Source organism: Centroberyx gerrardi, chromosome 21 (assembly GCF_048128805.1).
Source record: "Centroberyx gerrardi isolate f3 chromosome 21, fCenGer3.hap1.cur.20231027, whole genome shotgun sequence".
NCBI classification, from domain to species: Eukaryota; Metazoa; Chordata; class Actinopteri; order Beryciformes; family Berycidae; genus Centroberyx; species Centroberyx gerrardi.
In genome coordinates this window covers 16,455,557-16,480,390 of record NC_136017.1, presented here as the reverse complement: position 1 = coordinate 16,480,390, position 24,834 = coordinate 16,455,557, and the positions used below count along the sequence as shown (strand labels likewise).

General features: G+C 42.1%; 2 protein-coding genes across 7 annotated transcripts in view; one reads left to right on the top strand and one right to left on the bottom strand.

The window, feature by feature from the left end:
• Positions 1 to 24,834, top strand: part of LOC139913931 (ankyrin repeat domain-containing protein SOWAHC-like) — a 469,713-nt gene that overhangs the window by 322,903 nt on the left and 121,976 nt on the right. The gene's annotated exons all lie outside the window — the stretch shown is intronic.
• nlgn4xa (neuroligin 4 X-linked a) overlaps positions 1 to 24,834 on the bottom strand; it is a 55,593-nt gene that overhangs the window by 16,996 nt on the left and 13,763 nt on the right. For 4 of the 6 annotated variants that reach the window (XM_071902102.2, XM_071902103.2, XM_071902106.2 and 1 more), the window contains one exon: positions 23,463 to 23,615. In XM_071902102.2, the coding sequence (XP_071758203.1) occupies positions 23,463 to 23,615 (153 nt within the window). Of the gene's footprint in view, positions 1 to 23,462; positions 23,634 to 24,834 lie in introns of all 6 variants that reach the window. The other 2 variants (XM_071902104.2, XM_071902107.2) reach the window with 2 other exon arrangements.

The following is a 24,834-nucleotide window of genomic DNA, read 5'->3' as shown; positions in this document are numbered from 1 at the left end:
GGGGGTTTTAGGCTCATTGCGTTTACACTTTGACCACTTTTCCGACGGGCACCAACATGTGTCCTGGGGGATCGGACTGTAATCAGATTGCAGCCAGGTGTAAATGAACCCAAGATCGAAGATCCAATCATGCAAACTAGAGGTGGTCCGAGACGCATGTGGCCTCATTAACAACAAAGTGGGAATGCAGTGCGTCTCCAATCCAGCGAAATAAAATGGAAATAAACATTCATATACAAATTTAACCAGGCAAAACTGGTGGGGGGGGAACAAGCGAGACAAGGTGTTTGTCAATTTTAGAGGATGTAAATATTACCAGAAGAAGTGATGTGTGAAAGAGAAACTGGATTTCAGTGAGGATTTCAGCATTTTAATGGCAGGTGTAAATATAATCCAGCTACATCAGATCTAAGAAGGTGGTTTGGGTGATTGGATCTTTACAACTGGATTTGATGCAGTTTTTTTTTTTTTTGCTCCGATTACAATCCGATCACCCAGGACACATGCTAATGCAGGTGGAGAGGTGGTGTCCGTGTCCACTGCACTGTGACATTGGATTACACAATTAAACATGAATCAGTGTGAAAATCTATGTAAATATTGTGCCAAAATTTAAGTTCAAGACGTCCGTAGTCGTCCATAGCTGCTGCCTGCATTGTTTTGTGAAACGCGGACCTAAATATCTCTCTGATATCAGTTCAAAACACTTTCCAAAGCTGTTTTAATGTTCATTTTTCACTGTGGCGTAATATCACAGTGAAAATTTCGTGCTCGTTCAAACGCGCGCCGGGACACGTGGAGTGAAAGTCAAAAACGTGCAAGAAAGAAAGAGTGCGGGCGAGCGCGAGCGTGCCAGAACGACACTTTGCTGCAGCGAGCCCCTCCGAACTGTGGAAAGTGCGATTGGTTACACATCCATTCAGCCGGGGCGCTACCCCAGTGATCCACCGCCGTATGTTCATTAAATTCTGCAGAGCTAATTAGAATCTATTTGACATCCGCGGGGAGACATTTGCACAGCTTGCAGAACTGCACAAACAATTCACAAGCACAAGCACCCGTGCACGAGTCCCCCCACACTGCAGGCATTTGAAATGGGGAAAAGATGCCATTACAGCGCGCGAGGCATTGTAAGGTAAAGCAAATAAAGAGAGACTTTTCCTATACTCCAAATGTCTCATTACCCATAGCCACGCGTGTAATGAAAGCATTTTTGATTATTACCCCTCCCCAAACAATAGAAGTGGCCCGGACAGCCAATATTTATCGTTCTTCATTTGCATGCTGTGACTGCTGACTCGCCTCCTCGACGCTATACCAACAGAATTTCCGACCTATGACTTTGAATTTTGCAGGGTTTGTTCGCTCGGATATTCATTTCACGCTCTCCTCCGCTTGGTTTGCAGAAATTGACATTTAAAGGGACGACAAGCAGCCGGGCCAATTAAGCCTCTAATAGCAGAGTAGGATTTGAAGGTTTTTATTCCAAGTGGCAATATGTCAGTTTTCTTTGCGAGGGAACATGTTAAGCACAGTTAATAATCAGTATTACAAAAATACAGAAGATTCTAGAGTAATATTACTGTTTTCATGCGAAGATGTTAACTGAAAACGTCTGTATGTTTATACATCTATGGCTTTTTTTTCCATCAGTGGATATCTCATTTCAGAATGAAAACTCTTCAGATTAATTTGATTAATCAGGTGATTAATTTTCTAATTGAATGAGAAAATGGCAGGCTTGGACTAGAAGAAGTGAAATGAGAGTGGTGAATCGGGAATAGTTCATATTACCCAGGCAAACAGTGCGCATGGTGATGGCAGGGGGGGGAGAACATGAGTCAATCAAATTGTATTCCAGGTTGGTGGACTTTCATATTGTGTTGGGTTAATATACCTCTGCTCAGACAGAGCAATAACTAGAGATTCAATCGCGCGACACCATTTAAAATCCATAGAGATACGATGCGGTGAGCACAAAGCTGGGAGGAATCACCTTAGCGAGATGCGCGCTCATTTGTTCTCATTCCACCTCGCCGTATGATGGCGACTCCCGAGGCGCGCCGCTTCTCGAGTGTTCGTCACTTCATAAACGTCAGCGGAGTTGTCAAGACTCGAACCGCGTGTCTGAGTTTGAGTCTACCTTCTTTCTCTCCTCTTCCTTTAGCTTCCCCATCCGTGACGCGCCGCTCAGCCCAGGGCAGGGTCGCCGTCGCTCTGACGCCCGCGTCATTAAAGCCGATCATGGCGGGGGCGCGCCACGTGACCCGCTTGTATGCGCACGCGCTCCGCCAGGAGACTGACAGGCTTGATGTGGAATCTCTTGACAAACCCTCTAAACAGCCGGCAAAGAGGAATCAAACAGGCACCCGCGTGTCTGCCTGCCTGGTATGAAAAAAGGCCTCCTCTCCAAAATATTCCCTCTCTTCTTCGCCTTTGCTCCCACCCCGCCCTACCTCACCTCCCTTTTCCTTGGTACAGCTGAGTTGAGTGGGAATGTCAGCCCCCTCTTAGTTTTCCAAATTGCTCCCGAAACCTAGCCAGCCGTAGCAGATCCGCACTCGGCAGAGGACGGAATGAGGGCACGCGGAGAGGAATAAGTTTCCGAAATGAAACATGTAGATGTTTCTCCGCATGGCGGCTCCCGGGAAGCAGCCGTCTTAACCGGGGTGAAGGAGTCACTTAGTCATATCGATGGAGCAAACCCCAACCTTCAAGATGCTTTGCGCAAGGACAAGGAGGCGATTAGGGTGATTTGATTAATACCGCGCTAATATCTGTGAGTATTTTTTATGTGAAACGGAGCCTATCCCCTGATAGAGTGTTAATGAGGATGCAAGTTAATTCGCCTCCGTGGGTAATAAATTAATAACAAACATTAGAATTCAAATCATTTTCAGAGCCGGCAGTGCAGACGCGACACGACGGGAATGCCGAGGCAGAAACGGGGACACACTATGGTGTGCAGAGTGTAAATTTCGCTGGCTTCTCGGCGCGTACGCTTGTCATTTTGGGGCAGTGGTGGTGGTGGGGGGGTTCTGCGGAAAGAAAAGAAGAAAAAATAAGGGAATACAAGGCTGTGGAAGTGACGGCCGGCCCGCAGGGTGGCTAACAAGCTTCCTGCTCCGACCCCAGCTGCACACACACACAGCCCCTGCTGCCGATGGAGTACATATTGCAGGGGTGTATGATGTGTGACAGGGCTGTCACAGGTATCAAGCCTGTGTGTGCGGCGAATCTGCAGACTGTAGCAAAGAGTGGGGGAGGACAGGCGGGACGGAGGGAAGTAATGGGGGGGTGAAGGGACGAGAGGGGCGGAAGGGGGCTCTCCATCGGAATGACAGCTCGTCCAGGTGGGGGACAGCCGGGTGACAGTGATGGAGGGGGAGTAGCTCCAACACACACACTTGTCAACGGCGTCCCTATAGTCGCTTTCCAGTCCTCGCCACTATACCGCTTGAAAAAAACAGGAGGCGAAAAGGGATTTGTGTGATAAAAGCAGATAATGCAGGGATGTAAACATACTGTACAGCCGGATGGGGAAGTATACGGGGTACAGCTGAAGTACACACACACACACACACACGCACACAGTGAAACCCTACAACAACACATGCACTGAAACACTGGGCACACATCACTGCTTAGGGTGGATCTGGGTCACAAGGCATTAAATCCCCTTGTTCATCAGCTGCCCTTACGCACGCACGGGCACGTGCGCGCGCGTACACACACACACATACCGCAGCCCACTACCGTCACCTCAGCACATACCATCTGTCCTCCAAAAGCTGGGCTATCAAATCCATCAGGGTCTTGCAGGTCACCCTCCACAGGGCTGCCAGACGCACGTGAACCAGCCATCTGACAATACCCAGCTCTCTGTCAACTATGCAACACTCAGCCAGCCAGGGCCTTATTAGGACAGAGCCACGGTCCTCAAGAGCCAGTTCAGCCAGGGCAAACAGATATGAGACACCACACTCTCTGTATCTATGAAACTTAAAAGTCATTGTGTACAACTCGACTTTGTTCTTTATTAAATTAATAAAACAAAGTAAAAGTAGTATCAATGTTAAAATCTAGCTTTAACTAGAAATCTTCAGTTCAGTCTCCCATAATCGTGTTTGCGTGAAGATGAGTTTCAAAGACGTAACACGACGGGAGAATGAACTTAGATCATATTTAATGATCTTAATGGGGAAATTTTATATCCACAAAAGTATATTCTCAAAAGTGAAAGCCAGATTTCAAGCCTTTCATGATGACTTTGCCTCTTCACTAGAATCACTAAAGCTTCATTACAACAGGAAAAGTGAATCAAATTTTTGCTATAAAAAAAAACAATTGCTATAAAGATGTACTATTCGATGTGGTGTAATTATATTACATCACTGCCATCTATTTTATTTTTTAATGATTGTTTTACTATTATTTTTTATGTATGGTGATTTTCACAAATTGATGGCTTAACTTTGAACTTTGTGTGTTCAAACATTGACGCTGCCTAGCAGTTGTACATTGTTTTTTGTTCAATAAAAAAAGGGTTCTTTGCCTATTAGTTTACATGGACTGCTGTATGGCAATATAGCTAAATCTTTTTATGATGGTAAGACAACACATACTCTGACATTTTATAATAAATCACACTGCTCTATGTAGCCTACGGTATGTAATACGCTATAAGCTATGTTTGCTAACAGTTCAGCAGTCCCACTCTTAAGAGAGTATAAACCAACCTCGTAATAAATGATGCTGTTGTCTGAGTCTCTTCAGGTGGATGTAAAGAGGACAGCTGAGGTTCAGATACAGCATTTACGGCAGCTAACTGAGCAGCCATCTTGTTTCCAAAGCCAAACCCATTACTCAGTAACATGTTACAGTAACATTACTTATACAGCAAAGAATAATGTAACACAATTATTATTTCAATTTCTGCAATAATATTACAGTTACCAATCAAACCTTTAAATACCAGACTGAATTAGAAGTAACCAAAAACTATATCCCACCACCATCTGCCAGTTTCTTCAGTGTTAGTGGCCGTCCTCTCAGTTTAAGCTATCTTAGATGAGAAATGGTAGAAAAGTTGACTTTTTCTGGGTGGCAGTATTCCCACTACTTTGATTTTATCCAGTAAAAGGACAACAGGAACATTGGAGTTCAGCACTGTTTGGTTTCCTGATCATTCACAGGAGAGGAAACTGACCTGATTTTTTGAATTTTGGGGATGCAATGGAAAATGAATATAAAAAGTGGTGTAACAAAGTACTTGCTTCCAGGGAGTAACAAGTAAAGGGGAGTAATAAGTAAAGTGATAACATATATATCATATATCGCTTTTTTTTGTAACAAGCCCAGCACTGTGCCTAATACAGTCCAGGTACATCAAACATTCAGAGTGAAATAATCAATCCCAGATTAAAAAAAAAAATAAAAAATGCCATATTGATTTAGGTTGTTGCTCCATGGAGGAGTGATACAGGAAATAAAGGACCTTGAAGACAGTGGCATACAGTACATACAGCATACACTACATACAGTATATATAGTAAAGTACTATACTATACTAAGGTTTGTATTTGCCACACTCAGAGCCCCTTCAACCATGAATATGTAAAGTTATTTGAGGTATTTGACTTGCAATGCATGCGACCTGTTGTTAGTTAGAGGTGCTATGTGTAGCATTTTCCCATCAATGACTCATTACCACATTCATTTTGAGACATTAGTATAATTACCATTACCAAATGAGACCATCACTGAGATGATTGACAGCCTCTGGCCTCTGATTTGGAGGTTCATAAGCAACCTGACAATCGGTATTTAAAAATGCTACGCACAGCAGCACCACTCAAAAATACAGAGGGTATATTTTGTTTTCCAAATGTTTTATATAAATATTTAATCAAAGGTGTTTAATGAAGACATTGTTAAAATTTGAATTTGTTTAAGTGGTTAAATTTAAAGTTATTGCATTGTCAAAACAGCAGTTTCAGACTAACCCTTACTAAAGAATTACTGAAATCCATCCAATCAGGCTTGCAGCATTTGAACTGGAAAGCCTCCACTCAGCAGGCTTACCTCATTTTAATTAGAGGAGCTGCTGTCATCAACCAATCAGGGTCCAGTATTGTGAGGACTTTGTTATCAAATTCATCCGATTTAACTAATTAAATTCTACTTTTAATGGAACTACATTTATTTGCAAAACACCATGAGCAACATTATTCTTATCCTGAGCCATGGTAGATTTGAAAACATAAATTATGAAATCTGAATAATATGGGACCTTTAATGCATAGTGTGACCATGGAAGTACACCTACAAAGCACAACCTTACTATGCTTGGTCAGGCGGGACGAGAGGAACTACCTTCAGAACATGGAGCTGACCACAAAAAGGGGAGCAAATGGGTCTTGGGAAACAAGACAGAGACAAGGAAGGAAATAGCCCTTGCTGTCGAATAAAAAGATGGAGGCTGTCTGGTGGGCAAGAGCAGATCAAGGCAGAGATCAAGAGCAAGAAAAAAAACATAGCCATGCTAGTTGAATTTTCATCCAAAAAACAAACATCACTTTGTTTGCATTCTCCGCACAGCTGGTGTTTTTCCAGACAGTATCCACTGTCAAACTCAAACATAAAATGTTTCACTTGTTATGATGTTCATTCCAACTTCAGAAAATCAATCAAGGGAGATGAGAAAATTGACCTCCACCATAAAGCAGGGAATAAGAGTGCCGGCAGAAATTCTATTCAACCTAGCATTAGCCCACATTTATTGTTACGTCAAGCCAGAATGCTGATCCATTAACACTACCTGAGTAGTTCCTTACGCCCTAATCAAATGCAGCCATGTACAGTTTGGGCTTCAAGCTGCTATGAACTCATGTGGAGTGGCAGGGAGGAAATGCTGCATGATCTAATAGACAATCAATCAGTGCGATTGCTGATGATGGAGTCAAATTGCCACCATGGGCCACGGATGAAAGAGTGTCAGTGTCACTTGATGGTGTAGTGTTTGCCCTGCCTTTCCGCTGGTTGTGGGGTGGTTTCCATCACATCAGCGATCATGCCAAGTCAACAGAAGTGAAAACATTACGCGAGGAATCGATACTAAGCAAACATATAACCACGTCAAGGCAGCTGCTAATCCTCTTTGTCAAGTGCCACGGCTCTTGCAGGCACCGACTCCTACTTGAAAGCTGACAGGTTTGTAAATGACTTGATGCACAGTTCACCCCTCCCACCCCCAAAAAACCAAAGTGCGAAATCAATGTGCCATAGTACTCTATAATTGGGATATGCAAAACATGTCGAAATAATTGCTACAGTGGCACCGGCATTATTTACTGTGCTAGTCCTTGGTTTTGCCTCGAGAGACTTGCTGAAAGTGATTTGCCCTTCAATAATGGATCCCTAATTGGCAGGATGGCATGCCCTGCTCTTTTTAATGCAATGAAGTTGTCATGGTTACCGCTATGGGAGGGGATATATATCTTTTCTCCAACACCTCATTCTGTCCCTCGCAGCATTCAGTTCAGGGTTGATTGCGGTGCATTCTCACCAAGTTTTAACGGCTGCTTTTGTGATTATCACGGATGAATGCGGTGACTTCCTGTGGTTTGACAGGTGATATCTTCTGGGCGCTCAGGTATAACAGCACATCATTAATCTGAGGCAGTGGTTCTCAACCGTCAGTCTGCAGGTTTTCATTCCACCCAAACACTACAGCAGCTGATTTCACTATTCAGTTTGTCCCTCATACTGAAATCAGCAGCTGTAGTGATTGGTTGGCATGAAAAAAAAGTGCGTACTCTTGAGCCTCGATGAGCCAATGGTCGAGAACCTCTCATCTAAGGCAAGAATTGTCACAAAATTCACTTTTCGCTGCTGGCACCAATGCAAAATAAATCAGTACACCTGGTGATGCGCAGGTTTGAGGCAAATAGAAAGAATTCTTTGTGAAACAGGGCTATTACATGCATGCAGAACCCTGGCGAATGTGAGTCGAGCAGCGCCATGAGAGAGCATATGCACATTCATTATGATTCAGACGGGTTAATTAGGGAGAGAACAAACAGCCGACGCCTCCACGCTTGTGTCTTCAGAACATCAAAGCACCGTCGGCCCGCTTGGTGGTCGGCCATCTCTCTCTTCTCTCTCTCTCTGCCCTCAAGTTGTTGAGCGACATCACTCTTTAATCAGCTTTGCATCTAGGGAACGCTCTACCCCACAGATATAATGCAAATGAGCCCGGCTCTCCGGTTCGCGGACTGCGTCGGGCTACGCTCGGCTCCGGGTTTTGGCAGAGGCTCGTCGCGTCCTGGTGGTCCGGTAATCCGCGGGTTGACACTCGGATACTCCGGCATTATGTAAGCGTCGGATTCGACCTCCTCTGGCCCGAACTGAGGCGGCTCTGCTTTTCCGGCAGGTCTCGGTGGAACATAAAGTTTACCTTTTCACCCTCAATTCAGCTCTGGCAACAATATAGTTGTTTGTGTGGGCTTCCAGATGGATGAAGCCGGAGAGTGATCTTTTCTGTTGGCTCACGAGGTGTCTGTGGGTGTACACCTGGGTCACTGAACACGCTGGCTCCGGCTTCATTCACCGTCGCTTCTTCAATAGATGTTTGGCTCTGGCTGGTAATAGTGAATCCCAGCTGACCACCGAAGGGCTGTGACCCCTCTTGGTGATGCCTGGAGAAATGGCATCTGAGCCAGTTGGTGGTACTGTGGGATTAGAACTTTAAAAGACCAATGCGCAGTTCAGCATGGATGTTAAAAAACACAGCAACCATGGGATGGTTCATTGACTGCAGTGTTGCTGTGATGTTAGTGGTGAGGATTAAAGGGGAAATACAGCTCAGTCTAAGAATTTTTGGTAATACTTGGAAGTCCATTCAATATTATATAGTTGAATCATAAGGTATTCAACCCCTCAGTTTGTCGATATTGTGTTTATTATGTCAGGCTCTGATTTTAACAATTAGAATTTAACTAAGATGGACTTATGATGCCTTATAATAATGATGAAGTGTTACCAATTTGTTGTTATTCCCACAGTCCAATCAATATTTAAAACTTAAACCTGTATTGGCATCAAAATGTCAAACCTGGAGCTGCTCCTGGAGAATGAATTTAATAAGATAGTGAAGGCGGCCATAAGAGCAACCAGGGGAATTTACTATGGATACAGGTAGGTTTTGTGGCTATGAACTAGAAACATTAATACAGAATCATTCTCATTTGCGGGTAAACACTCAAACAGTCTGTTGCCAAAAATCAGCCCCCGCAAAATCTGGAGCTGCTCCGCAGAAAAGGAACGAGTTTACATCTTGATGACACCAGTGCCTGGAGTTTCTAGCCTTAGGAGAGAGCTGTTTGTGTTATGTGATTGATTGGACTCCCCTAGCCCATAGGAATAACATACATAAGTTCTTAATTTGAGTGGTATTCCCTTTTAAGACACTGATGAGAATGAGGCGGTGGAGGAGGGAGAGGAGGAGGAGGGACATAATGGATGTTGGATGATGGACGCTTTTGTTTTCGTCACCTCAGATAACTTTAACTGCAATATGATGACTCTATTTTCAAAACTAATTTCACACTTTATTTCCAATAAATTCATTTGTCATGATTAGAAACTAAAGACGTCAAAATGAGCAACCATGAGGAAAATAGGGGGAAATGGCATAATTTCATGATAAAAAAGAAATTGAAGTATCTATTTTCTGTCTCTCGCTTCGCTCTCACTTAAGCCGAATGTCCATCATTGAACTGAAATTGAATTGCTTTGTGTTGCCACTGGAAGAAACAAGAGAAAAACATATATTTTTTAAGAGAGGCCAAGGTTTGCTATGGGAGAATAGGAATCCATTGCTACCTAGAAAGCACACATTTTAAATGAATACCTGTTACTAATGTATTAAGCAGATTTCTGATTATTTTTATTTAGCCAAAACTAAAATCCCATGTTGATTTCTGTGTCTAAGTCCTGTAACCTTTAACAAAATTGACAAGGTTTTGAAATGTCATAGCAGCCCCCATGACCTCATTCGGATCATGCATTATATCATTCGTTAAGGTAGCTAAAGGAGACTTAAACTGTAGATCAATATTTCTGAAATGTCGAGTCATGCATCGGAGGAAAACCCTGGCCCGATCAGATACGAGCTCATGTAATTTGAAACAGGCTTCCAAAGGACCATGCCTTAATTAGTGTTACGATATCAGCTGTCCTTTACTTGTCTGGGAGCAGAGTATCTCAGCAGTGTACAAGAAGCCTTTTAAGGGAGAAATCGACCCTTGGGTACAATGTCAGATATCAGCAGCCTGTGATGTTCAATGCATTCCAAGCAAGTTATTTTGTGATGAAGTGTTGTAATTAACTTTTTTGGTGCACTCACTTTCCCTCAACCTGCCTCGTCTCCTTCTACTTCAGCTAGTGATTGCCTACATTTCCCAGAACGCCTTTCAACAGCCCTGAGAGAACGGGCTTGAACGTGCCTTCCAGTCGACAAAATTTCTACTATCAAACTCCATTGTTGCTTTATCTACTTTTGAATAAAGTATAAATACAGAATAAATACAAAAAGTGGGCCCAAAAATGAAAGGTACATCACTAATACCTGTTTTTTAGGATGGATTTTTCCTTTGAATACAGGTGGATACAGTGTTGTCACAATTCAAATGTCCTTGCTCCCTTGGGTACATCGTGCCATTGTAGAAGTACATGCACAGTTCAGTGGCTGATCATATAATCCCTGAGCAATGGCTATGAGAAGCAATGTCCATCCTCATCTTCTTTCTTTATATCTCTCTCATTTCCATACCACTTCCATCCTAATGCAGGAGTGACAGCATGCAGATAAGAGAACTTCAGTAATATCCTCTGACGGGAGCTTATGCCTTTCTGCGAGTGTAAGGAACCGCTGTCTTTGATGTAGTAACTGTCTGCAGGAGTTGAATGAGATACTGAGCTTTTGTGCAGACATCCGGCTCTTGAGCCATACCAGAGAGTGAATACGATTTTAATATTCACACTGGCAAATACTATAGTATATTCACGGACATCTTTTGAGTCGACCATAACAAAGCTGTCAAACTGCGGATCTCTTCTCAATGCTGTTTACTGTTTGATGTTATCACTTTTAGTTGAGTTACCATTCAGATCCCAGGGCCGGGGTGTGGTGACATCTTAAACTGTGCAGATGAATATGCTTTGAAAATGAAATGCTAATGCAGCACATCAGCTCTGATGTGTAGATAATGGGTGACACAAAAAAAAAAAAAAGAAACTGAAGACTGAAGATAAAGGTCGACCACAGGGAAAAAAAATCCCTCTCTCCTTCTATTTCAGTGAAATCAAAGCTGTGCTAAGCTGCATAGCGTTACATTCGCATGGTACAAGCTACTCTTTATCGATCAATATTCTTAAGTGTCGGCTACATTGTATGTTTGTATAGTATATTGAATAGTGCTGTCTATGGTTTACATTTGATGGTATAAAGAAGTTGTGTATGGATTATAGCTCAAGGATGTCGTAACCAAGCAGTTTCCACCCGCTGTGTTGTTCAATAGGACAGCTTTGCAGAGAGAAAAAGACACACAAAGATAAAAAAGCAAACAAATCAAGCTACAAGAAAATTCAATCAGACATCGCTAAACTGCATGTTTTTCATTTGTGTTTTTTTTTGTAATGGGGTTTTGATAGATGTAGGTCAGAATTGTCGAAAACAGTCTAGTACGCATTCATTTGAGGTCCTGTGTGAATCATTGGTTAGAGCAAGGCACTAACACTGCCAGGGTTAGGGGTTCCATTCCCTAGAGCAAGGCACTAACACTGTCAGGGTTAGGGGTTCCATTCTCTAGAGCAAGGCTCTGCCAGGATTACGGGTTCAATTTCCTAGAGCAAGGCACTAAGACTGCCAAGGTTAGGGGTTCAATTCCCTAGATCAAGAAACTTACGCTGCCAGGGTTAGGGGTTCAATCCCCTAGAGCAAGACACTAACACTGCCAGGATTAGGGGGTTTGTGTCTTACTGGAGCCACCCATGCTACAAATGTATACACTCACAGTACTGTAAGGCACTCCGGATAAAAGCATCCACCAAATTACATGTTACTGGTGTGAAGATGGCACCGTTTTCTAAAGCCACAGTATCTACAAAATATGTGGCACATGATGTTAAAAAATGAGTGGCATGCCATTTTGAGTAAATTGTACATGTGCCTCTGTATGAACCAGAGAAATGTCATATTTGCCATTGCCATTTGATGGCAATGATTAAACTCGAATGTGCAAGGGTCACGGGAGGTGACACATGCAATCCCAGGAGCCAGTGGGGGAAATGGGCCGTGTTGATTTTCTGAGTGACTGTAACTGTTCAGCTGAGGGCTGGAGCCCCAATAAAGACACCAGTTCAGTAAGCCCCAAAATAGCAAATCAACACTCTGGCACATTGCTGTCAGAGATTAAAAGCTAATGCCACTATCTTTGCCACTATGCTGCTCCACTTAGCCATCTCTGATTTAGATGTTTTGGCTTTTTTTTTTTGTTTTGTTTTGTCAAAGTGTCCATTTGGCTTGGCGATTTGCTATTCTCTTTCATTATCCACCAGACCTGCTGGGCTGTTTTTCAATTCAAGCGAAATGAGCAGCCATCTCAACCAATTGTAATTGCTGAAAATTCAATGCAGCGTACAATTATGTTCACTATCCATTGCTTATTGCGGCATTTACTCAAAGCAAAGTATATCACCAGCAACACATTAGCTGAGAAAACAGAAGGAGGGGGAGGGGGAGGAGGGGGGTTGATGCAGCCATCATCTGTCACTGGAGCCTGGGGAGATTTAGAAACATAGCCTCGGATCATGGAGATTTACTCAGCCACTGACCAAAAACCATTTTAAACACTATCCCACTTTCGGACATTTTATCAGCCGGTATTAGCTGCACTCCAGCCTCCGTGTGCAGGTTGAGGCCGGCAGTGACGTCCGTCTACTCCCGGGGAAAAACCATCTGGGCTTTTTCAACCCTCTCAAATCCCCCCCAGTGCATCTGTTGCGTTCTTTAGCTCTGCTGTAGCTAACAGACTCGGCATTAAGAGCGGCTCAAAAGCTAATAAACGCTGGAAATGTAATGTTTTTTCAGCCGACAATGACTCTTTTTGAGCAACATTTCGTTGCTCGCCCGCATTTTTTCTATCACTTCCAATTCACTCAAACAGTAGAGGGGGAGAGAATGCACTATTTCAACATGAATATCAATATATTTCAGGTTTTGCTCAGAATTACAATGAAAGCTGACCAAAGGGCTATGACAGCAGTGACCTTTAAAAGCAAGGTTTGGCTGGAAAACACGGAGGCTCGAGTTACATAACCAAAAAAACTTTTCCAAGAAGTTCTAAAAAAAAAATGGAAGTGAGTGAGAGATAGCTCTGCAGGAAAAAAACCCAAACAACAACAACACTGTTCGCTGCCCTTGCAATGCAATAGGTGTCAGCGATTTCACCGGAGTGCCATTTTAACTCAATAACCTGAATCAGAGCTGTAAAGGCCGTCGCATGGAGGAGGAGGAGGAGGAGAAGGGCTGATGTAATGGAGGCCCGAGCGAACGCCGCTGATTAGTCAGTGCCATGAAAAGTGGCACACATTGTCAAAAGCACACAGAGAGCACCATTTGTCATGTTAATGACTGTTTTGCCAAAGCGACAGATGACTCCATTCACCCTCCTCCCCTCGCCCTCGTCGCGTGCGCCGGCCAAGAGGAAACGCAATGTTGTCGCGGGGGCTTTTTTTTTTTTTCCAGCGGGATCGGAGACCGCAGCTGCAGCCCCTCCGCGGTCTGTGTCGTGTCAGGAGGCGTCACCTCACCCCCCTGACTCGCAAACCGCGTGGAGCGGAGGCGGCTCGCTGCAACGGCACGTTTCGCTCTTTCCCCTCCGCTGTGGTCGACGTCGTCGCTCGGCCGCCGGGGAGGAATTTAGAGCGGCGATGACCTCCTCCTCCCAGCCACGAGCGCCCTCACAGAGCAGGAGTCATGGAGGAGGAGGAGGAGGCTGGGAGAATACCTGCCCTCAGGCTGATACACAGGCCTCTAGTAGAGTAGAGTACAACACAATATAGAAGAGCAGAGCAGAATAGAATAGAATAAAGGAGGGGAGAAAAGAGGAGAGGAGGGGAGAGGAGAAAAGAGGAGAGCCGAATACAGGAGAGGAGAGAGGAGAGGAGAAAAGAGGAGAGAGGAGGGGAGAGGAGAGAAAGAGGAGAGGAGGGGAGAGGAGAAAAGAGGAGAGCCGAATACAGGAGAGGAGAGGAGAAAAGAGGAGAGAGGAGAAAAAGAGGAGAGGAGAAGAGAATAAAGAAGAGCAGAGCAGAATCGAATACAGGAGAGGAGAATCAAGAGCAGTAGAGCAGAATTTAATAGGACAGAGTAGAGTAGAATAAAATGGAATAGAGTGGAGTAGAGTACAATAAAGTGGAGTAAAATAGAATACAATAGAATGAATAGATTAGAATAGAATAGAAAAAGTAATTATTCATAATAGAATAGAATAGAATAAAATAGAGAAGAGTAGAATAGAAGGGAATAGAGTGGAGTAGAGTAGAATAGAGTGAAGTAAAATAGAATATAATAGAATGAATATAATAGAAAAAGTCATTTTTTCATAATAGAGTAGAATAGAATAGAGGAGAGTAGAATCAAATAGAATAGAGGGCAGTAAAATAGAATATAATAGAATTAATAGAATAGAATAGTCATTTTATAGTAGAATAGAGTAGAATACAATAGAATATAATAGAATGAATAGAATAGAATAGATCGTCATTTTTCATACTAGAATAGAATAGAGGACAGTGGAACAGAATAGAACAACATGGGAAACGGAGGGTAGTGGAAGATAAATGCGTCGCCTCTAAATATAAATGGAGTGCTGTTATACAGTATAGTATATACCGTAGCATCAGCCTCATGTTACACACACTGTAAAACCACTACAGCACTTAAAGGGAAACAATCTATTTTTCTATACTGTGGCTGTTTAGAAAGAAAAACATTAGCTTTCAGAATGTGGAAATGAAAGACTGTGCTTTGCTCTCTTAAGAATAACTGGCAAAAACATTGATATTTCTTGATAATGCCACTAACTGAACTCTATTGAGAGAGGGCTATTGATTAAAAATGCATATATCTATTATTTTCTTTTATACAATAGGTTAATGACAAACAAGAACGTAATTATAGCTATGCCTTGTTTTGCCACATACATACATTCAGGCATTTACCAGGCTGCTAATGCACTATAGCATTACTAGTAGGATCAATAACATCACTTTGATACAACTCTTCACGTCAGATTAACAAAATGTATCCCACTCATTCTGATCTTTGTTTTGAAGCGTCATGTTTTTTTACATCACACTCCTCCTTCCAAGCGTTATGGAAAAAGATGATATTCTGCACTGACATTTATGAGTTGGACAAAAAAAAAAACCATCTCTGTGGTGGTGTTATTTTCATGGCACAATAACTGCTTGGGTAATATGAGTCAGCGACCCTGAGAAGAAAATCTCTCGCAAAATGAGACGTGATGATGCTGCGTCAGAGGGGGGGGGGGGGGTTGTTTTATCAATCAACTGGAATAAATGTGGGCGTTACCGCAGTTGCCCCTTTAAACCCAGGGATTATGAAAAGCAAAAAAAAAGAAAATAAGAGAAAACAAGTGTATCTGCTTGACAACAGCCAGATCATAATTACGCTGTGGCATTAGCGGGGCACCCTGAGAAGGCATTTAGCTGAGTCTGATTGAGGAATGATGGGAAAATAGTGGGGGTGGTGGGGGGGCTGTGGGAGTCAATCAGTGAAAGTAAAACTGGTAAAAACTATGAAATCGAGTCAGTAATCAACCTAAGGCAGTGGTGGAACAAGTACTCAAATCCTTTACTTAAGCGAAACTAGCAACACCATAATGGAAAAAATGCATTCAAAATTTGACATAAGTAAAAGTATAGAAGTATTAGCAGTAAAATGTACTGCTCATTCTTTCAGAGTGTTAAATTATTACTGCATTAACCTGTAAGAAGTATTTTAATGTTGTCGGTCTAACTGCTCCATATACTGTTGGGGAGTTTAAACTCTAACAATGCAACATATTTTATGAGCTTATCGTATGTTTTGCATGTAAAATTACAGCCATCAGATAAATGTAGTGGAGGAAAAAGTATAAGATTTCCCTCTGAAATGTAGTGGAGGAAAAGTAGAAAGTCTCACAAAATGGAAATACTCTTTCCCTACTAAAGAGCCAGTACCTCAAAATTGTACTTAAGTGCAGTACTTGAGGAAATGTACTTAGTTACTTTCCACCTCTGACATAAGGCAAACAGCAACTAATGCTAACTAGAAACTGTATTTGTGAATAGCATTAATTCATATATGACCCTTCTAACTTGATAAGCATTAGAAACCCATTAGATGCATAGAGAAACTTTTCTTAAACTATAAAATCATCAGACAAACATCAGAAAAATACATTCGGTTTGATATCATGTTATTAACTTCACCACTGCCGCATAAAGTGCTGAACCTGTTTTTTTTTTTCATATTATGTTTATTATATCACGTTATGATTATGATGATTATCATGCACTCACTATGTGCTTCTAATGCCTTCTGAAAACCGCTTCAAGTTAAGTGTTTGCAGATACTATAATTACAGCATGATATAATAAACACAGTCTGCAAAATTTGGATTGAGGGTTGAATTAGGGTTAGACTGATTTATCAGTTTGCCGATATTGGCCTTTAATTAAATAGCCTATTGGATATGAGCCAGTCAGGGTCGTTCACCTCTTATATGATGGAGGTTCCTCCCTGACCACAGCTTCATTAAAACAGTCCTGCATTCACATTTTATTTCCTTGCACATTTTATGTATTAATTTAATTGTTCAATTATGTTTTTGCAAATTAATTCCTCATTTAACCTTAAAAGAATTTCATTAGTCTGGGTTTCAGTGGAGAGTTTAACGTCTCATGATGGTCTAAATGCTGTTTCAGAGGCTTTTCCACCCTGACAAGAATACAATTCTGTGAAATGTTTTGACATGAAAATGTAAAAATATCAGCTATTGGCAGCTTCAAAACAAATATCGGTATAGGTATCAGCTTCAAAACCATATCAGTCAAACGCTACTTTATGGGGTAACTGTAGTTAATGACATGATATTAAATTGAATGTCATTTTCTGTTTGTCTGATGATTATATTGTTAGAAAGGTTTGTCTGTGCTTCTAATGGGTGTCTAATCTGTTTATAATGTATCACAATGCACTTCAAGTAAAGTAGGGAAACACTACACTGAGTGTACAAAATATTAGGGACATGTCCCTGATATTGAGTCACAGCTCCTTTTACACAATCCACATCTCAAATGTCTCAAAGCTTAAAACTCCTTCTCTAACTCGTCTGCTTCTCTTTATCTACATCTCCTCCTTTGTGATTGGTACAGATTTAATATGGGAAATCAATAAGGGATACTGGCTTTTACCTGGATTCACCTCATCAGTGGACTTCATGAAAAGAGGAAGTGTGCCTAATATTTTGTGCATTCAGTGTGTATGAGAAATAAAAAGGTGGGCAGACTGGACTAAGGCGGGTTTTCCCCCTGGTTTGGAGCGAAGGAGGACCGACGGCATCGGCAGTCGCCTCACGTCTGGCCATAATAGGCAGCGGGGGGCTAGAGAGGGAGAAAATGGAGAGCGCCATGTGCCTCTGACAGATCCCAGCGCAGCGTAATGAAGCTCGCCGTCACCCCAGCCCATGTGACAGCTCTCTGAAGGCAGATGGCACTCGGCGTTATGAAAGCGAGTCCGCAAAAGCCTGGCCAGGCCCCGGGCCCCGGTCCTGGCACTCGGGTCCATCCTCCGCCGCATCCCGCTGCCAGAACGGAGGTCTGTGCGCGCCGGCGACCCACTGCACTCGATTCTGTTACAGTCCGGTGGACGCTGGGCTTGTGTTGGCTTACGGATAGGGGTGTAGTGGAGGGTAAAAGCTGCTAGAACTCAGTTCACCCTACCTTTTCCTTTGCAGAATAGAGTTTAGCACCTTTTTTAGGCTGGCATGGATCTTAAAGCAATATTCCACTTAGTTTTAACATGGGGGTTATTCAGCACTTGACCGCTATGAAAACCAGTATATAAACGAATTACCAAGATCAGATGCAGCTGGCCGAGTTTGTAGCATTTGGATTTTTACTTCCCATTCATTTGAATGAGGACACGAAAATAGACTGAAAACTGACATTTAACACGTTTGTGAACAGATTTAACAACAGATCATGCTGCTGTGATTTTCAACTGTTGGTCCAACGTTTTAGAACAGAATTTCGCCAAATAGCATTATTCACCATATTCACACGGCGGCCATTTTCCTCTGACGTCACAGGGTGGGAAGCTCAAATGCTGTTATCAAAAGGATAATGTCATACTGCTGTGTTCCAGGTTGCAAGTCGTATAAACGTAGGGAATCTGACAAATCGTTATCATTTCACCGCTTCCCGATTGATCAGCAACTGAAAACACAATGGATAGTGAAAATCCGGAGGGACATCCGGCCATATTTCAAGGTAAAACAACATATTTGATAACCCAGTAGCTGCCGTTAGACAACAGCTAACATTAGCATTCAACCACTTCCTAGCTAACATTACCGTTTGATAGTGTTAACATGATACGATAGGAAAGGCGTAAATTAATTCTGAAATATCAATGCACATCTTGGACACATATTTAGAAATATGAGTTCCAGTGACCATAATGTCACATAACGTTACTAACTTAACCAGAACATTTCTGAGGTCGGGTGAAAAGACAGCAAGACAGTTAACATTACATTGCAAGCTTGATTACATCCGGTGCGTTTTACTTCCAGGCTTACATAAATGTGTCCAAGATGTGCGTTGATATTTCAGAATTAATTTACGCCTTTCCTATCGTATCATGTAACACTATCAAACGATAATGTTAGCTAGGAAGTGGATGAATGCTAACGTTAGCTGTTGTCTAACGGCAGCTAATGGGTTATCAAATATGTTGTTTTACCTTGAAATATGGCCCGATGTCCTTCCGGATTTTCACTATCCATTGTGTTTTCAGTTGCTGATCAATCGGGAAGCGGTGAAATGATAACGATTTGTCAGATTCCCTACGTTTATACGACTTGCAACCTGGAGAAAAATGGCCGCCGTGTGAATATGGTGAATTGATAGAAGAGAACATAGCGGAGGGATACCATTTAGGAGGGATAGCTCCTGATTGGGAGACCGGATCTACTTTCATTTTTAAATACTAATTTTAGCGGGATCTGTTGTTGAATCTGTTCACCAATGTGTTAAATGTCAGTTTCTCATTTATTTAATGCATTAAAAAAAAACAGGATCTTGAGGATTTCCCCAAAATTCATAATTAACAGCATAGTAAGTAGCTTGAAACTGATGTAAGTGATAGTGTCTTTTAAGGGAAAAAAATATAAATTAAAGGGGTAGTCTGCGAGATATATGTATTTTTTATTCCCCCAATTTTCTGTTTTGAATGCAACATGAATGCAACATGATGTAGTAGTAAATAAAATGGAGGGTAAACTATGATCTCCAGCCAGTGACCATCAGGCAAAATCTATTACGTCTTTACAAAAGCATTCATTTCTGTTTTGACCCTATCCTCAGGTACTTACATCACTTTGATGTCACTTACTAAGCATACTATGAATTTATGTTATAGAGATGGATATCAGCTCTAAAAAAGGTGGTAAACTCGATTCTGCAAATAAAAAGCAAGGTAGTCCTACATCTTTAAATCAACTGAGGGAAAGCGTGCAAGGAGACGAGCGATATGGCGACTGACAGATGTCCAACAGAGTGTGTGTGAGGTTAAAGTGGTGCAGGGTGATGAGTGTCTGATGACTTCTCTCACTTCATTCACACACTCTAGCCTTATCAGGCCCAGCGGCGAAAGCAGCATTGCAAGCTGTAGAGCTTGTCATCTCTTAACACGAGATGTCTGTTTCAGCTCAGCAGCGCACTGCACTAAAGACTGACTGGGGGAAAAGCTGCACTAGGCGACTTTGCACATTGGCGCCTCCTAATGGCAGCGAGAGGTAACTGCATGAATAATTTGAACTTACTTGTTGTTTTGCCACTACAGGAAATTATCATGGGGGAGATGCGCTTCATAAATGACAAGTAGACTAAGTTATAACCTGACAACTTCAATTTAGAATCAATGGACGTGTGATTTCACATAATAAGATCGCAAACAAGCGTGATCTCCGTTCATTATGAGGCAGCTAGGTACGCTACTTTCATTCTTTGTAATCCGATGAAATGTTTAACAAATGTTTTACTGTTTGAAAAGCCAATGCAAGGAACAATCCACAAAAATTTAAATTATGCTATTTTCTTCCCAGATGTGAAATCGAGGCGAAGACACCAGAGGAAAGGCATTCTTATGGGAAACAAAGGATGCCAAAGGGATGAGAGAGGAAAAAGATCTGTCTGTTTTAGGAGACAGTCTGTATTTCAGTCTTAAATTTGGATTCTTCCATACCATACCTGACACCAGAATTTAATTTGGGCAAATAGGGTGAATCTACAACGGGACGCTCTTCTCTGTTGCAGTTCTTTGTGATTTAGGCTGATAAGACGGCTGGAGTTTTACATCAAAATCTTGCCTATTGTAGCTTGAACGCCTAACAAGATCTCCATTCCTACATTTTCACTCTGGTTCTCTCTTCCTCTCTCTCTCTGTTCTTTTTTATCTGACTCTATTTGCACTCAGCATTCTCTGTTGTCTCTATCTGTATTCTCATCTGCATTCTCTCCCTCCCTCTCTCTTGCTCTCTCTCTCTCTCTCTCTCTCTCTCTCTCTCCCTCTCTCTCTCGCCTCATTTCTTTTTTCCTTTCCGCAGTGCACACTTTTCCAGAACACCTTTTCCCCCCGGCTCTCAGGCAACTAAATATAGTGACTGGTGCAGACAGCTCGGCCTTATAACAAATGGTAAGCAGAGCAGAGCAGCGGCGGTAGTAGCATGTGAATAAGAATGTACTGTGGCTTCACTTCACTGGTAAGAGACCATGTCTTGCATGCAAACAGCATCTAAACCGCATGGCAGATGCCTCAAATTCATAGCGGCACACACTGAAGGCTGAATGAAAAATAGCATCTCATACCAGTCCAAGTGTTATGTGGCTATTGATACAATATAAGAACTAAACCCAAACTAATTCCATACAAGTGCATTTGCCTTGGAATGGGATTCTGCAAGTGTGTTTCAAGTGGTACTGTGAGAGGCGTCACTTTTCTTTGTACGAACATGAGGGCCGGTTGCCATGGTAGCTAGCCAGAGCAAAATATGTATTTTTTCCATGGCTAGACAAAGATTTTTTTTCCCCCATTAAATTAGATTGAAAATGGCAGCAAAGACACAAAATTTCAAGTTTACCGTGAGTTGAAAAACAGGACAAGGATGTCATATGTTGTAGGGTTTTAGAACAGTTACTGGGGAGAATAGTGAAATGTAACATAAAGATAACGTTTATGAATAGAAATATCCAAGCTAGCTGAATGGCCTTGAAGAAAGGGTCATGGGTAGAGCCAAACAAATGTGCTCAAGTGAAAAATGTAAAAAAGTATGAGAGAATCAGCGCTAGCATTTCTCTTTGCCTAATGCTGGAATAAACCAATTTTTGCAGTAATCTCAGCATATGGACTGGTTTATTGAGGCCATTTTGCCCTGACTACATGGTGCATGAGTTGCTTTACCCCCAAATATCATTCAGTTAGCTTGGATATGCAATTCAATTCTATGCTGGTAAGCATGGTCGTCTTCATCATCACCACCAATGCCATCTCAACCATCATCATCATCATCATCATCATCATCATCATTTTAATATTCATGACCAGACATAATTGAATAGTAAGGCCAAATATCAAGCATCTCTGTAAATCTGTGTAAAGCCTGACATCTAATGATAAAAAGCATGCTACTGAAATTACCATCTGCTATTGGCTGATCTTTGGTGCCAGGTGATGTCACCTTCTGTAGAGTACAACAGGTGGGGACATCACCTGGCACCAAAGATCAGCCAATAGCAGATGGCCATTTCAGCAGCATGCTTTCTACCACTAGATGTCAGGCTTTACACAGATTTGGGTTTGGGGTTTAGTTACTCTTTAAAGTCTTTTACAAGGGTGAACACTACCTCAAACATCTGTTCTCTGGCCTATTTAGAGGTCACAAACAATATTAAACAATATCCGAGGAAGATGGCAAAGCATATCCTTTCCATTACAACACTCGTCAGCCACCATTTCCACAGTACATGTTGGTGCAACTTGAACGGAGTGGGATAAAATGCACTGTCAGAAAATGGCCACGGCCAAGCTCTCTCCGAAAGGCATTTCGATATAGAGCGGCTGAAACTTCAATACTCTTTCACTCAAAATGTTTCGATGTTATCAACCTCCTCTCAGACTCACAGATTTTCTCAGGCAACAGAAAACCCAGACCTCAAACCTTTATGTCAAAGGCAAGATAAAGTAGTCCCATGTGTGCTAGAAACTACTTTCATCTTACAGATGCAACAAAATAAAATGCACAGTGCAGCGGCGTGGATCGCGGCTCGGATCGGCGCGTCAAACGACTGATCAAGTCGATTTTCCCCGTGTAGAACGCCGAGGCTGCTTGAAGTTTGATGCCGCAGAATGATTAAAGCAAAAAAATGAAACGGCTGCAAATGTAATAGCCTTCATTCAATTTGCATTTGCTTATCTCTTGAACGCTGCATTTGAATACGACCATTCTAAAGAAGGAAAATCCCAGAAAAATGCAAACTACCATCGCAGACCGATTGGCGCTGGAAAGACATAATGTATGAGAGCTGGAGGCGAAAAAACCTCTGCACTAAATCAAAACAAGTGAAATGTTTAAAACATCTCTGCATACATATGTGCATCTGAATAGATTAACCTTTTTGATTTGCTTCAGCATATTTGCTCTATAAGGATGACATGAGAAACGCACCATCGCGGTGCTTGCGGAACATACAGACCGTGAGTAAGCCCGTCTTAATTAAAAGCGCGAGGCGATCTGTCAATGCGCGGTGAGAAAGGTCTATCGGTTTTATTATTATGCTGTCATGCTAGGATTCAAAAATGTAATCAAAAAGAGCTTAAGAAGATTTTCACTGTCTACCTCCTTGGATGTACACCTTGTTGTTCAAATAGTGAAGACACACTGAAAGTAAGTGTACTTTGTCTCCAAGAGAGCTTTTACCCACATGAAAAATCAACCAGCCAATTAGTCATTCAATCAATCATTAAATCAATAACTCATAATAAACTCAATCATTCCATCAATCAACTTTTTCCCAACCAAAATAAAGCCCCAAATCAGTCGACTCACCCAGAACTCCCAGTCGGTAGTTGATTGTAATGACGATGACGTTCCCATAGCTGGCCAGGATGCTGCCGTCAATCATGTTGCCAGTTCCCTCCATGTAGGACCCTCCGTGGATGTAAACCATGACTGGCTTTAGCCCGTTCTCATCATGGATGTCTGCAAAGAGGGGGCACACTCGTGAGACTCCTACAGCAATTGCAGCCATTGCTGTCTCAAAGAAAATAAAAGAGAAAAAAAAAGCAGCTACATAGAACTTTGTTCTTTGATGCATTCGATGGACGGCGACGTGCAGGAGGTAGCCAAGTTCAACATCAGCTCAACTGAAATTTTCATGATATGGTATTATGGCACAGTAAAAATACATATTAAAACAGCTTTGGAAACTGTTTTGAACTGATATCAGAAAGATACTTGGGTTCTGATTTCACAAAAAGATGCAGGTATCAGCTACGGACGACTACAGATGTCTCAACTTTCATTTTGGTGCTATATTTACACAGGTTTTCTATGTTTTCCACGTCTACATGTTTAATGGCTAGGCTTTACAACTGGCTTCAGGTAGAACTCAATTACTGTAAATCAGGTGTTAAACTGAAGCTACAGCCCTAGACAGAACAAATCCGCTGTCCAAAACAAATACCAGAAACAGCTTGGAGCAACATTGTGATTATTATCTGGGGAACACGGACTATATCATGATCCTCTACATTCATCCACGTGCCACTGATGACATTTTAATAATCAGGCAAATGTAAAACACTTACAGTATCAATGTCTGCACAACAGAAAAATTAGATTGACCTTTTTGGTTGTCTCACCTCACAACAAATCAATTTGCTCATGATTTGCATCCCCTGATGGATCAGCAAATCACAATTATGCCTTGGGGCCTGTACACAACATGAATCAACTCATTTCAATGCGATCATTTATACAATGCAGTACCTATGGAAGGATGCAGGGTGGAAACACACTCTATTGGAGGCGATGTAGATATGGTTTAGCATTCCCCTGCAAAACCTGATGAGAATTTCCATGGCTTCAACCCTGCAATCTCCGCATCTATCTCCCCTCTTGCCTGCATCATTTGTTCTTTGTGAAATATGCGGGGAATGCTGCAATTAGGCCAGATGAATACCTTGTTTACAAGCCTCTCCAGTTGTGATTAAGCTGGGTGATTAGTACATGTGTAGGTGGTGATTATAAATTAAGAGTGGGGGCCTTAGCATGAAAGAAGATGGAATGGGAAGATATAATTCCCCCCAACAAGCAGCAGGAACAATACATCAGCTAGTCGCATCTTCATCATCGGGATCTCTCGATTGACTTTTAGGGTCTGGAGAAAGCTAAGCTCAGCATCCACCATTCCGCCTCA